This window comes from Cupressus sempervirens, chromosome 8, assembly GCF_028749045.1.
Source record: "Cupressus sempervirens isolate cs-2001-9-10 chromosome 8, ASM2874904v1, whole genome shotgun sequence".
NCBI lineage: Eukaryota > Viridiplantae > Streptophyta > Pinopsida > Cupressales > Cupressaceae > Cupressus > Cupressus sempervirens.
In genome coordinates this window covers 812,758,887-812,774,538 of record NC_143125.1, presented here as the reverse complement: position 1 = coordinate 812,774,538, position 15,652 = coordinate 812,758,887, and the positions used below count along the sequence as shown (strand labels likewise).

Here is a 15,652-nt window from a genome sequence, read left to right as displayed (position 1 = left end):
TAATATCATTGTCATTATCAAATTACAAATAAAATTTTGGGAGTCGGTGCTATTTCCTGGCACTTCATTTCTTGTTTATTCATATTAGCAAAACAAAAAAAATATCATATATTGGAAAAATCCAAAAGAATCAGAAAAAACCAAAATACATAAGAAAAAGAGGGCATTCTTTATTTCTATCAGCAATTGAGGCAGACAATTAAGGGTCTTTACATTTGCACTAAACATGTCAAACAAAGGTTGCTGGTTTTATACACCAAACAAAAGGTTTTTTTAACTACTAAATCAAGCACAAAGAGTTATGACAAACACACAAAGGTTTTCGTTATACATTGTTCATCAAATCCATTAGTAGTTTTGCGTGTAGTCTCTATCCAATGATTGCCAGGGTTCTGCACAGACTGATTAGTAACACCATAACTCTATCCTAACATCAGAAAACATAGATGAATTCTTTTACAAAGCAATTATTTAACCAGAAAATGTGCAGACCTGACCAACTTTGCAACAAATAGACCAAGTGCATAGAGGCAAAATCCAATTGTGCAGTTTGGGTGTCCAAATCAGCAGTATAGTGGTCCAATTGTGTAGTAGAGAGGTCCAATTACGCAGGTCACAGACCAACTCGCTAAAAAATGCCCAAATCTGAACTAATTAGATTTCTAATCATATGTAGTTGACAATACAAAGATTCACTTAGCCATTTAATTAATCTGATTGAGAATTTGAAGCCAATTAAAAACCCCTGATCCAAATCACCTAATTGAATCAGATTTGTATAAAACCCTAAAATAGATGATAGTTCTTTTTTGAGCCCAAATCAAATGCGAGTGTCCATTTTAACTTGATTTACTATTTTTAGGTTCATTTTAGCCATATATATCAACTAGATTGAAATTTGAACACATGCAGTACACAAACTAAAGCCTAAACCTTGTAAACAAAACAACACTCCCAACGCTGCAACACAGCCTAAGTGGCAGATCTAGGGCCAAGTACTCATCAAGACTGTCTAAGTGCACAAAATAGATGACCAAGTGGACAGAATAGAAGCCGAGTGCACAAAACTTCTCCCAAGTGTGCAAATCTCCTCATGTTCTTATAAAACACATCAAATTGACACCAAAATTGAGTTTAGGTCTTGCATTTTTATGTCAAGTTCACCAAATGTAGTGTAGGAAAAAAGAACATTTGCATGCTAGAGCAACCACAAACCCTAAAAGCACACAATAAATCAACCTATCCTAACATTAAATCCATGAAGGAAAAGCATAAAAGATTGAAATAGATTCAACAACTCCCTTCAACATCCTCCAATACCTTGCTTTTCAAAAGATTTGATGTAGCTCAGTTATGAAGGCAAAATGACTTGATAATGAGAAGCTTTGAAAGATCGTGGTTTTTTTGATTGATTGAAATTAAGCCCAATTTAGAGAGATTCGAGGGCAAATTACCCAATTGGCAAGTTGAGAACAATTGGGAATGTCATAGTTTATGACGAACTACGAGAAGATTTGAAGTGCAATTTAGTATGGATAAATCAAAGGGGAGTTTGGAAGAGAGAGACTAAACTAATATGAAGAATGAGAAGGGAAGGTGTAAGAGATGGAGGCTAGAAATGAAGTGAAAACTAATTAAAGGGATTGAATTCCATGTGAAAAAGTGAGGGAATATTTAAATTCGAAAAGTCAGTTGTCGCAAATCAGAAATTGGGATTTGTAACATTAGAAAACTCCACAAATTATGAATTAGCCAATTAATTAATTGTGAAACTTAGGTGAAAGAGATAAATAAATTATGTTTATTTATGAAAACTAGCTTTTGGGTAAAGTAATAATTATGCAGCCCTAAGAAGGGAAAATTAGTTAATTTTGATGAAATTGACAAGGGTAACAATTGATTTTGGTAAGAATTCATTGATTTCAAACATGGTTGATTAGGTCAAATCAATAGGCTATGATGCAAATCAAGGAAAAATAGTAGAAATTAATTAAACAAATTTCAGTGTTAGTCAATGAAGAATGACACAATCTCCGTAAATGCTAAAGATCAAACACACAACATAAAAGGCATTGCAAAGGGGGGCCATAGTCATGGACCATTTTTTGGTGTCTAGAGATGGATTTCCCACAACTTTCAGACCCTAACTGCAGTTGATTGGTGACTTTTGCACCATCTGTGCCTCCAAGGTGGTACTGCCAGCTATGGAGATGTACAACTACTATAAATAATGGTACAGCTGCCCTCTAAGGTCTCCAAACCCTCTCCAATCTACAAAAGACTCTCTGAAAGTGCTGTAACGAGTCTGATTTGAAGCAAAATTAGGAATTCTTATTGAATCCCTCCATTCTGTGAATTGGGATATCCTCGAAATTCACCTGTCTTGAAGGAGTTTAATTCCTTATAGTTGCTATGCTATTAAAATGAATTGCAGAGCTCAATTCTCACAAAGTTGATTGTAAAACTGATTTTGTGATGCCCCAAGTGGCCTCCATTATGTAGCTTTATTGGCCTCAAACCTTGATTCGTTTTTGGGGTTGCCTTTGCATTTTTTTTAATCAAATTTTTCTTTTTTCTTTTGTCACTCTCAACCCCCTTAGACTCTCTTGTTAATAAATTTAAGTTGTTTCTGAAATCAACTTAACTCGTGTCCTGGGCATCATGGGACAATGGGGGCCACCAATTTGTTACTTTATTATAATAATATAAAGTAACATTATTGTTTATTTGATATAAAATGAAAATAATACTTGTTAATTTATTGAATTCCAGACTTAGAAAATATAAAAATGTTTCTTGAAGAATTCATAATTTGCAAATCAGGGCTCCGAATTGAATTCTGACTGAGGCATTGTGATCATTGATGAAGTTGAGTCTTGCAGGCCAACTGCCAGTTTTTCCTAAAATGTAAGGGCTTGCCTAAAAAATAGGAACATTTATCCAAAGACCTGTAACTGCTCACAAGGATCCTGCTCTTCTCTGTGGTCCCCTGAATGGTCATTCAATGAGTTGTGAGTTCTCCCCAAAAAATAGGAGATACTACTAAAATATAGGAACAATTGTCTGAAGGTCCAAAACGGCTCACAGAGCCCTTGCAAAGATCCACGACCCTTAGAATTAGTCCCCTAACCATGTCGTTGACCTACATGAAGTCAAGTGATAGGTTGATTCTCTGCTCATCTCCTGTGACCTAGAAAGGGGACATTACAATTTCACCACACTTAAATGTTTATGGGATGAGGGATGACAACAATCTTGATCTAGTTGGGAGAAGTGTTGACTGGCCTTTCTTTGGTTCTTGTTTATCTCATTTTTGGATATCTCAAGTCTTAACATGAGTAAGAGGGGACACTTATTTCTTCTCCTTGTTTTCAATTTTGTGCTTGTTGGAAAGGATGATCAACACATCAATTCTCACTTTCTAGTTTTATATGCAGAAGAAGAAATGATGTCACTTCTGTCAGTATGCTATGGAAGGAACAATGATCCCTTCCTCCTCTATCTTGTGGATGAAGGATGATGGCCGTTTTCTTTCCATCCTTTGGTTGTTTGGATTTTCATGTGAATTGATGAAGTTGTCCATTGTCCGTTTCTTCTTCAAACTGGAAGAGTGTGCTTCAGCCACAGAAGAACTTCCAATTGTCAGGCTGAACAAGTTTTTACTCTTATACTAGCTAGGGGAGATTGGTCATTCTTTCATTCAAAGGGAAAAGCTTTCTAGTTCCACTTGAAAATGTTTCCTGAAGTGCATGATCTTTGAGCTGGATGAAGAATGCTATCTGATCCTTCTTACTTGCGGATCAAAATTAATGTTCAAGGTGCTGTCAAAAAATCCTTAACATGCAGGTTTGGTTGGACAAATTAGTGATTCTCCCTTTTTCTTTATTTTAGGCTTTGATTGATTATCAATATGGGTTTTTTTTTGGTTTATATATTGATGGTGATTAAAATGAAAGCTATGTTATTGGGGCCTTCCCCTTGGCCCATCAGGTCTTGGTCTGGTTTGAATGAAGTCGGGGTCTTGGCTTGGTTTCCTTGGGTCTAGGTAGCCTCCCGGATCTTGATTGCCTAGGAAGACATGTGAAGAGTTTGAAACTTTTTTGTATTTTGGCCATGAATTTGTTTTTTCTAACCTACCAATGGAACACATTTTATCCCTTGTACTCTAATGAGACGAACTCACACTGCCTTCTATAAATGTTTTGATTCGAGAATGTGGAGCACCTACTCAAAACCCATTTTGAGAATTATTCCAAGGGCAACTATTTCAGGTTCCTCTTGCTTGATCTGCTAGGAACTGGAATCAACACTAATAGTGGGGTCTAGAAATAGCATAGACTAATTGCCAATTATTAGTACACTACCAACTCTTTGTGCATCTTCATCGTAGAGTGCATGTGTGAAAGATCACCCATTACCCCCAGCCACTAACTGGTCAAGCAATTTGCCTTTGACAACAATTTAAGGTTTTTATAATATTATTATATACTATAATATTATCTATTAGTTTTTCATGTCCCCGTTTTAAGATAGAATCTTAATAATAATTAAATAAGATAACATAATTAAATAAATAATGATACTAAAATCATTTATGGCAATTAGTATTAATAAATAATATAATCTATTATCAATAAAATAAGATTAAAAAAAAAAAAAAAAAAAAAAAATTACAATAGATGAATAAATAAATAAAATTGACTACAAGAGATAATCTTGTCGAAAGTAAATAAATAAATATTATTATATAAAATACAACAAGTTAACTAAATCTAATGAAAAGTCAAGAGATATGTAATAAAGAGATGTGACTCTTTTAAAAAAAGATATAAAAGAGAGGAGAGTTCATTTCAAAAAGAAAAAGAAAAAGAAGGAACAAGAGGAAAAGCAAGGAGTAAAAAGAGGAAAGTAATGTGAAGAAAATAAGGAAGTGACTTTTTTCAAAAGGTATCAATGATATTGAAAGGATGTGACTCTTTGAAAGGGGCATAATTATGAATGGTTGTGACTCCTCAAAAATGTTGTAATTAATAAAGTATTGAGACTTTTTGAAAGATTATGATTTATGATTATGAAGGGTTGTGACTTTTCAAAAGGATTGTAACTATGAAAGGTTTTGACTTTTCATGTGGATTGTAATTATGAAGGGGTGTGATTTTTCAAATGGATTATGATTATAAAGGAGAATATAAATAGAATGAGATTTCTTGAAAAGGAGAAGGAAATAAATAATCTTATATTATTCTAAGATATATTATATCTGTATGATATACATAATTATATATATCAATATTGATCATATGTCAATAAGCTTAGAACTATTATAGTATTAATTGAAGGATTTGAGTAATACAAATCCACAAAACCTGAAGAACACCTAATTGTAAGAACCTGTCACAAAGAAAAAAAGATAAAGAAGAGGCAAGGGTTTTGCTCTAAAAATATGCAAATCATATTATCAGTCTGAAAAGAATGAAAGATATTCACAAATGATAAATCCTAATAAAAGGAGATCGAAAAACCTAAAAGGGAAACCCTAAGAGGTAAATGACATTTAATAATTACTGATTAATTATTAAATGGAAATGCAAGTGCATAAAGGGAAATCTTAAGACAGGAGTAAAGGTAATTTAATAAATGAAATGACATTAATGCTTTACTTTAACATCCCTCTTAAGATAAGCAACAATGCATGAAAAAGCAAGGGAAGTGCAATGCTGAAAACAAACTTGGGTCCCAGCAACAAGGTCTGATGAGGTACCCAATCACAACTAAATCTCTATGAAACGGAGAAGCAGGGAAAACCACGTGGGAAAAACCCTACTCCAAAAAGAGAGCAAGAAAAGAAGGAAGGACTCATCACTGGGATCCCCCAAGGACAACTTCCTTCACCCCAAGCATATAACACAACTGAAGATACCGTGGGGATGCAAAAGGTTTAGCGAAGATGTCTGCAACTTGCTTAGCAGTGGGAATGTACTCCAAGCTTAGAGAGACATCCTGAATTAGATGCCTGATGAAATGCATGTGAAGCTCAATGTGCTTGGTTTGTTGATGCTCAACTGGGTTGCGAGATGTGTATAGCACTTTGATTGTCATACCAAAGAAATGTGGGACTATTAGGAGGAAATCCAAACTCTATCATCGACTGACAAAGCCACAAAGCCTCTTGACTAGCTAGCACAACTGTCTTGTACTCTGCCTCTGTAGATGATAATGCGTGAGCATGCTACTTCTTGCAAGACCATGTGATAGGACCAGAACCAAGATAGAAAACAATTCCAGAAGTAGACTTGCGATCATCAATATCACCAACCCAATTTGAGCCTGTGTAACCAATAGTGTGAGGATCCCTTGGTGTGTAGTGAATGCCATAACATGTAGTATTCCGAATGTACCTAAAAGGATAGTTTGGAACCTTGCTAATGACTCTCATGTGGATCATGTGAGAATTGAGAGAAAAGTTCAACCGCAAAGGAAATATCAGGGTGTGTATGTGTCAGGTACAACAAACTACCCACAAACTGTTTGTATAAAGTGGAATCCATTGTAGGAGTAGTGCAAGTGGTAGATAAAACAACACTCGACTGAAAAGGTGTGGGAGCAGGCTTGCAATCAAGCATGCTGAATCTCTGAAGCATATCAAGAGCATACTTTTGCTGGATTATGGCTATCCCATCCAAAGATTGAACAACCTGTAGGCCCAAAAAATAGTGCAGAAGTCCAAGGTCTGTCATCTCAAACTGCTCTCTCAAAGCTTGTTGAACACTTTGTATCATGGAGGATGAGCTACTTGTAATGATGAGATCATCTACATAAAGCACATGTATCAATAAGTCAGCCCTGTGACGTTGAATGTAAATTGTAGGATCAAAATGACATTGAGTGAACTGTGAAGCAAGCAAGAAGGAATCCATCTTCTCATACCAAGCATGAGGGGCTTGTTTGAGACCATATAAAGACCTCTGAAGCCTGCATACCAAAGAAGAGTCCTGCACAAAACCATGAGGCTACTCCATCTAGATCTCCTCATGTAGGTCTCCATACAAAAAAATGCTCTTCACGTCCATCTGATAAATTGTCCATTCCTGTGAAGCTGCAAGAGAGTACAAGGCAAATAGAATTCATCTTGGCAACAGGAGCAAAGGTCTTGGAGTAATCAATACTCTCAACCTATGAAAAACCCTTTGCAACAAGATGTGCCTTGTACTTGTCAATAGAACCATGTGCAACATACTTGGTACGATGCACCCAACAACACTAGACCAACTTTCTTCCTTTCGGGAGAGGACAAAGATCCCATGTGTGGTTCTTCATCAAAGAAGAGTACTCTTCATCCATGGCCCTATCCCACTCTAAGTGTCCTGTCGTCTGTGAAAAACTCTGTGGATCATCTAAAATGGCATGAATCAATAGTCCAGTACTAGAAGTCTGAGCACGAGTGCAACGAGAATCTAAAGGATAACTTGCTATAGGTCTTGTTGCATCAACAATAGCACGAGCTCGCTTGGGCAGTCGCTAAATAATCAGTGGAGGTGGATCAATATCAAGATCTTCTGAGGATGAATAATCTCGTGGAGGAGTAGAGGAAGTACTAGGTAGTCAGGGAGAAGGTAGTGCGGAGGCTCCATCTGAGGATAATGCTCATCAAATTGGACGTCTTGCTAAAACAAGACATCTCTAGAATCAGGATCAAACAACATGTATGCCTTCACATACTCATAGTAGCCAACAAAGATGAGTGGTTGGCTCTTCTTCTCCATGGCTTTCTGTTGAGCATCTGGAATAAATGCCCTAGCCTCACTACAAAAAATGCCGAATGTAGAAACAACGAGCTTGACATGAGTCTAAGCCTAATCAGGAGTCATATATCTCAATGCCTTGTGAGGCATCCGATTTTGAATATAGTTGGCACAATTACTAGCCTTAGCCCAAAATGAAGAACTCATAGCTCAAGAGTGTATCATACAATTGGCCATCTCTCGTAATGTCCTCTTCTTTCTTTCTGCAATCCCATTTTGCTGAGGGATATGGGGAATTGTGAACTGATGCTGTAAACCATGCTCAGTTTGAAAATCTCTGAAAGACTAATTCACATATTCCTCGCCATTGTCAGTGCGTATACACCTGAAAAAAGACTAGACTGCTTCTCCATAAATGTCTTAAAGATTTGAAATGAATCAAAGACATCAGACATGTACTTCAAAAAGTACATCCATGTGCGTCTCGAGAAGTCATCTATGAAGTTAAGAACATATCGAGCACCTAAAAAGAATGGAGTGGGGAATGCCATAAGATCATTGTGTATCAACTCCAATGGTGCCTTAGCATGTGTGGATCTACTTGCCAGAAATGGATCTCTATGATGTCTGCCAAGTGCACAACCTTGACAAACACTGTCACTACAAGAGATCTGAGGTAGCCCAATCACTAGCTCTTGTGTACTCATCTGTTGTAGATATCTGTAGTTGACATGTCCAAAAAACTCATGCCAAAGCTTGCTCATGGTGTCTGCATGAGCAATAAGAGAAACACATGTAGAATCAGAGCTCTCAAAGCCATCAAATTGATATAAGTGAGATTGAGGATCAACACTCCCAGTAGCAACAGCCAAGTTAGGATCATGGAGGTCTCGAATAACCACATCATGTGGTGAGAACTCGACTGTCTTACCAGAGCCAGAATGACAAATCTGAAAGACAGAGGAGGTTCGTAGAAATGGCTGGGACCAAGAAAACATTTTGTAGTGAACCACCCTCTAAAGAGATAGTTCTTGAATCTGAAACTGAAAGCTGTAAAGAGTCACCAACTGCATATTGTGTAGTAACACTTTGAGCAAGGGAGGTAACCAAATCAGGTGAGTGTTTCATATGGTGGGAAGCACTTGAATCAAGAATCTAAGTAGCTGTAGAAGACAATGCTTGTACAAAAAGAGCATGTCCTTTCCCTGAAGGAGGAGGTGGTGGCTTCAGAGAAGCAATACTATGTTGTTGCATGGCCTTCTCTAAAGCCTCAAGACGTTTCCAACACTTGGAAACTGGATGTCCTTCCTTGCCACAAAAACTGCAAGGATCACCTATATACTTCTTAGTCTTAGAGGAAGACTCACCTGACTTAGAAGATTTATTTTTTGGAGTGGGTTTCCGAGCATCTGATTTAGGACTAGGCTTGGAGGAACTCTCACTGCTTGTTGAATCTGTCTTGGGCTTTGGCTTCTGCTTTGGCTTCCCAGTAAATGTCTAAGAAACTAATGGTTGTGTCCTTGAACCTGTGATAGTATCCAACTGTGTAAGCATTGACTGCTCTCTAGTCAATTGATCACAAAAAACCTCAAAAGTGGGCATGGTAAATCTGGGACCCAAAGCATCCATAGTGGAATGGAAGATAGAAAAGAAAATTTGAAAGTTTCATTGAAGCTTTGATAGAATCAAATAGATGCACTCCTTATCCATTTTTTCTTTTCCGCATCCCTGTAACAAAGTTCTCTACTGTTTGAACCTCACGAGAAAGTCCTCAATAGAGGGGAAAAACATCTGGTACAAGTGAAGTAAGCTCTACCTCAATCTGAAGTGTTTTGAACTCGTTGATGGTACCAAACAAGTCCTTGAACTTGTCCCACATTTCTTGAGGAGTGGAACACTCATCAGATGAAATGTAAGCTGTCTAAAACACTCAAAGAAATCAGACCCATGGCTTCATCCATCTTATTCCTGTGCTGCAAAGTTTGATATTGACTCTGAAATATTGGTTGTACTGTATCTAAACAAGACCACAAACCCTTTGAAAGGAGAAGCCGTTGCATAGTAGATTTCCATGTGTGATAGCTATGTGGGTTTGGAAGTATTAGACAAGAAGAGGTCTCAGCCAGTGTTTTAAGAAAGTGTTTTGAAGTTTTCTGATATACTGATATTGTAACAGAAAATAATGGAAAAACACCCCCCATAATGCAAAAAACCGAATCCCAGCTTGCAGAAGGAATGTGTATACAAGAATAGAGCAAAAAGAACTTAGTTGAGTATCACAAATACCTGGTAATAAATACTGGTGAAATGACAGAGCATCTGGAAAGTGCTTAGGAAGAGCTTTCAAATGCTTCTTTTGGATCGAAAAATGGAACAAAAATGAGCAAGTTACGTCCCCCGAAAGATAGAAGACATCATTTGACTTTGAGCGAAAAAACAGGTACTAAACTGAAAAAAAATCCAAAAAATACCTTCACCATCATGTTCATCTCTAAATCAGCTTTTCAATGCTTCTTTCGGATCCAAAAAATGCCTCCGTATGCTCAAGTTAGAGAAAAAAAACCAAAAGGGCTTTTGTAGCAAAGAAAAAAATTCAAACAACCTCAAAAATTGGAAAAGGGCTAAAAATTAAGCCCCCGCACGCCCCCATATTACTGCAGACTAGGTGGGGGAGGCAGAGGTGGCCTTGTGGCGGCGCACGGGTGGAGGAAAGGCAGCGGGTGGTAGGCTAGGCCATGATGACAAGATCCTGCAAAGGCGTTGTGTAGTTATGGCGACCGTGTGTGGTGAAGCCGATCGCCAGCGGTGGCTACTGTGGTTAGGATAACCTCAGCAGTGTTTGTCACCGTTTTTCAAATTTTGTTAAAAAAATCGTACACATGCCTCGATATGTGTGCTAGAGGTTGTACAACCCTAGTATGCAATTTTTTTTGCCTCCCGAGTCAATGTTGTCCAAAATCGACAAATTTTATATAAAAATAGGGGTTTTGACATCTTCAGAATCCAACTGTGAGGTCTGTTTGGCCTCAAAGTACTCCGAATCCCAAAGACCCACCTATTTTCACAAAAAAATACTCGAAAAGAGTCAGATCTGTTTTGTCAAACTCTCATTCATCTTTTTTTCTAAATAAGAACAACCTACAATAGGTCAAGCTTTGATACCATGAAGGATTTGAGCAATACAAATCCATAAAACCCGAAGAACACTTGGTTGCAAGAACTTGTCACAGATAAGAAAAGACAAAGAAGAGGCAAGGGTTTTGCTTTGAGAATATGCAGATTATATTATCAGACTGAAAAGAATGAAAGATATTTACAAATGATCAATCCTTATAGAAGGAGATTGAAAAACCTAAAAGGGAAACCCTAAGAGGTAAATGACATTTAGTAATTACTAATTAATTATCAAATGGAAATGCAAGTGGATAAAGGGAAATCTTAAGAAGGGAGTAAAGGTAATTTACTAAATGAAATTACATTAATGCTTTACTCTTAACATTAATATCATTTACAATAATGAGATTGTAACATCAACTATAATAGAAAAATCAACAATATATATCTACATATCAATCCTACTATTTGGCTAAGAAGAATAGAGCATTACCAAGGAAGGGCTTGTATAAATGCAATCTAATGGATCTTATCCCAATAGAGGTTAGGGGTTAGCGTTCCGTAAATTTTTGTGAAATGGACTTACAAACTTTGAGAGTCCATAGAGGGTGTTTAGGCAACTTGGATAATGTCTAAATCCTAATAATTATAACATTTGATAGTTGAAATGACTATTATGAACATTACAATTGATACCATTGAAATGACTATTATGAATATTATAGTTGATTTAAAGGTATCAATCATGACCAACCTGGAAAGGGGACATTATATAGTTTTGTTAATATTTTATTATATGTTAATTTTATGTATATTATATTATATTAAATTTGATATTTATAAATTATAACATTGATTTTCTTTTATAATTTCATCATAATATTTTATAAAATTTGCAAATATTATTGTAAATTAAAATATGTATATTAGGCTTAATGTTTTATATGTTTTTGTATGGCCGAACGCAAAACAAACCCAACCCCAAGAAAGCATTTTGTTTGAATGTGCAAACCCAACCCTTGAACCAAAACCTGAGCCCGAACCAGGTTGGGCAGCTTAGAATGAAAGCATTGTTCCATTCTAGTACATGTCGGTTTCTCATGTATACATTTGAAACTTTTAAGATTGATCCTTTTGGGGGGAATATGAGTATAATTGGTATGACAGAGAACTAAAGTGAATATTTACATGTCCATGTTTTCTTCTTTGTTTGATATTCTTAGATTCCCATAGCCTAACTTGATTTGCAAATAATATGCATTATCACATATGGTGGTTTGTATCCACAGGAAATCAGAAATTTGCACCGATGTTGATACTGTCCAAGCTTGTAATATATGATTTTTGTATTAATGCACACAAAATAATCATTAAAATTTTCTGTTCTGGTATCTGCTATACAGCTTTTTTTGTAGATTACAATTTGTAAAGGAAGAGCCTAATGATTTCATCCAGACACCGTATTAAATGTCCCCTTTCTGGCATAAAATTTTCCCTTTATAATTAATTTTATCAAACAGTCCCAAATGTTTTTCTTTTGTGACCACCCTCTCTCTCTCTCTCTCTCTCTCTATATATATATATATATATATATATATATATATCAGTACAACTTTCTCTTTTTGTAACTTTCCAAATTGCTCCTGATGGAAAGCTAGCTACACGGCTATAATATCTGGTTGGTTTTGCTTTGTTTTATCGAGGTAATATTCTGATTGAAATTAAATACAGGAAACTAAAAAAGTGTGCAGAGACATTGAAGAGCTTGAGGAAGAAAGAGAACAAAAAAAACAAGCATTGGAGTCTGAGAAGCTTGAAGATAATCGGGTGGAAGAAGAACTGAAGAAGAAAGATGACGCGGTTCAACATTATAGGAAACAGCAAGATGAAGCAGAAAGATGTCATAAATTGAAGGTAATTTTCAGAATACAGATTCCCTTATTACATATTACCTTCTTTCAAGGAAGGTAAAGTTGATTATATACACATTAACAGGGACTTGAGAGCATTTAATCGAGAAATAGAAATCAAAGTCAAAGAAACCTCGGTTCTTCTTGGGTATACCTTATTCACGTGACTGCAATATTAAGTTATAATGTGTATATCTCATTGTGTAGATATTTTTCAAAAAAGAAAGAAAAATGTCATAGAAATTACATTTGGTTGATGACATTGTTAATGCAGATGGAGGAAAACAGAAGAAAGTTTGATAAGCTTATGAAAGAGAAATATCTTCGTTATCAAGAGCGAGAGACAGAAATTAGAGCTAAGCTGTATGCAAATAAAATGCATTTTGAAAAGGAAACTGAAGAATATATGAAGACTGAAAATGAACTGGAAGAAGGAATTGAGAAAGAAAAGAATGAGCAAAAGTATGCATTTCCAAACTTGTGGAAAGAAAAACAATCATTTGTTGTTTTATATGATTTCATGAGACTAAGTTTTCCATTTTTTTCAGGCAAAAGCTAGCTGAGATTAGGCAAAAAATAGTTTTGAGAGAACAGATACTTGAAAAAGACTTGCAAGCTAAAATGGAAAAGAAGTATGCTCAGCTTGAGAAAAAATTACACGAAAAGAAAGTAGAGCTGCAAGCAAAGCACCATAAACAAGTCTTGGAGGTAAGTTTTGTAACTAATGCTGTCAGATCTAGGAATTTCAATAAAATTTAATTCTGTTAGTGACTAATTTCTATTTCCAATTTGTCATATGATGTCAGTTCAAAGAAAAGGTTCAGAAGGAAAAACAACAATTTCTACAGAGAATGCTTGAAGAGAAAAATGAGCTCGAGAAAGAACTCGAAAATGCCAGACAGGAAACAAATAAATTGTCTAGCATATCAGCAGTGTTGCCGGAGGTAGAATTTGCACTGATCGAAATTTGAAACTTTTCTGGAATGTTGGGTTTCTTCTTAAAAGTTGCATTTAGTAGTATTATTTAGTGAAATTTGTCAAATTAAATAAATCATGTGGTTTTCTGTTGATTCTTTCAGGCTGAAGATTGTGCTATATGTCATACAAAGTTTGGTCCTAAAGTGTTGCGAGCATTATACGAGGACTGTGGCCACAAGGATGTGTGTTTGAAGTGTGCTAAAAAACAGAAGATCGAAAAGAAGTGTCCTATTTGTGAAAGGCCGCAGGTGAAGAGTTATTTTGTAGTGCCTTACAAGATTTTTTGTTAGATACTTTCAAATAAAACCTATATCATGCACTCAGCAAACATTTCATTGCTGCTTCTCGGCATTACTAAAGCTTCTGTCTGGTGCAAATTTAAATAAAACACTGACTGGCTTTTGTCATATATGTCAATGGTCTGATTGCTTTCAAATCATACTTCATCAATACCATGGGATTTGAAAATCTGTGCTGAATAATTTTCTAGGATTTTAAAGATGGCAACATAGAAGTAACAACTTTTGGCACCAATTGCAAAACAAAATTGAAAACAGAAGTTCATTGCATGCCAAGGTGTTGGGACGTGCATGGATTAAACCTTCTACAACATGATTCCATTGTCTTCTGTCTCTTGTGTATGTTATTTTATCTTGTCTTTTTCCATTCAAGAGAATAGGTTTGTACTAGGAAGGTACATTTATGACTTCCTTCAATTACCACGAGGCTAAAATTTTAGTTCCCTTCCCTTAACTAACTTTAAAAACAGTAGATAGCTTAACTTAAAATTTTTAGTTCCCTTCCCTTAACTAACTTTAAAATTTGTCATAAAGTAGATAAAGTGCAGCAATATATATGAGATAAAAAGATAGCTTGAGTGCAAAAACAGCCCATTAATATAAGAGGCTAAGAAAATAAAATACATACCATATTCTAAAGGTAAGGAACTCAAATAATTAAAAATAAGTCAAGATCATTAAATGGGTAAGTAAGAAAGAGGGTTATGTAATAAAGTAATAAGGACATTTCAAGTGAATATTAAATGGTAAATAAGGTAAAGAGAAATAATAGTTGATAAAACATAGTATATCATAAGTTGCCAAGTTATTAGAACACACTTACAGTATTAATACATATTGTTTTGCATATGAAATAAGTATGTGTCAAAGATATATTATTCAAGTTTGATATATTTTCTTGTATAAAAAAGTATATTTTAAATCATTCATATGATCTTCTCCAAACTCCAAAATGAAATCATTCAATGAACTCATTTCAATTGGAGTTACATACCAAGCAATCTAATCGGGGACATTACAGTGGTATCAAAGCATAATCTTGCCATCTTATTGGGTAAACATGATCATAAGAATTTCAATCAATAAAAGATCAAATTATTGAATATGGGTGATAATTTAGCATGGAGACATGATTACATAAATGATGAATATGAGTTCAAGAATAAAGTATTTTATTGTCAAGAAGGGAGAGGAGTAAATCCACACAAGTTAGGTAGATTCCAAGATAGGTAAGGACATGGGTTCCAATGCCTTGAGGAAATATTCCATGATGGGTGAGGACATGGTTTCAAATGCCTTGAGGAAAGAGTCTAAGATGGGTAAGAACATGATTCCAAAATCCTTGAGGAAAGAGTCCAAGATGGGTACAAACATGCAGTCCCAATACCTTGAGGAAGACTATTCGTAGAGGAGTATCTAGCACCCCACAACATTGAAATTTTCATACCCTAAAGAGGTCATATAAGAAAAAAAAAAGGACTTGAGTCTATTTCAATTCAATGAACACTAATGATTACAAAGAGATCATTAAATGAATCATTATAACTACAAAAAAAGATGTTGAAACTTGGAAGATTAATCAAATAAATTATGTTTATAATCAATTAGG

At 35.5% G+C, this 15,652-nt stretch overlaps 1 protein-coding gene across 2 annotated transcripts in view; it reads left to right on the top strand.

Annotated features, from left to right (window-relative positions):
- Window positions 1–14,372, top strand: part of LOC149544895 (uncharacterized) — a 94,455-nt gene extending 80,083 nt beyond the window's left edge. For both annotated transcript variants that reach the window (XM_089795448.1, XM_089795447.1), the window contains exons 3-7: window positions 12,588–12,770; window positions 13,041–13,228; window positions 13,315–13,474; window positions 13,573–13,710; window positions 13,846–14,372. In XM_089795448.1, the coding sequence (XP_089651574.1) occupies window positions 12,588–12,770; window positions 13,041–13,228; window positions 13,315–13,474; window positions 13,573–13,710; window positions 13,846–14,034 (858 nt within the window). In that variant the 3' untranslated portion in view covers window positions 14,035–14,372. The remainder of the gene's footprint in view (window positions 1–12,587; window positions 12,771–13,040; window positions 13,229–13,314; window positions 13,475–13,572; window positions 13,711–13,845) is intronic.
- The last annotated feature ends 1,280 nt before the right edge of the window (window positions 14,373–15,652 follow it).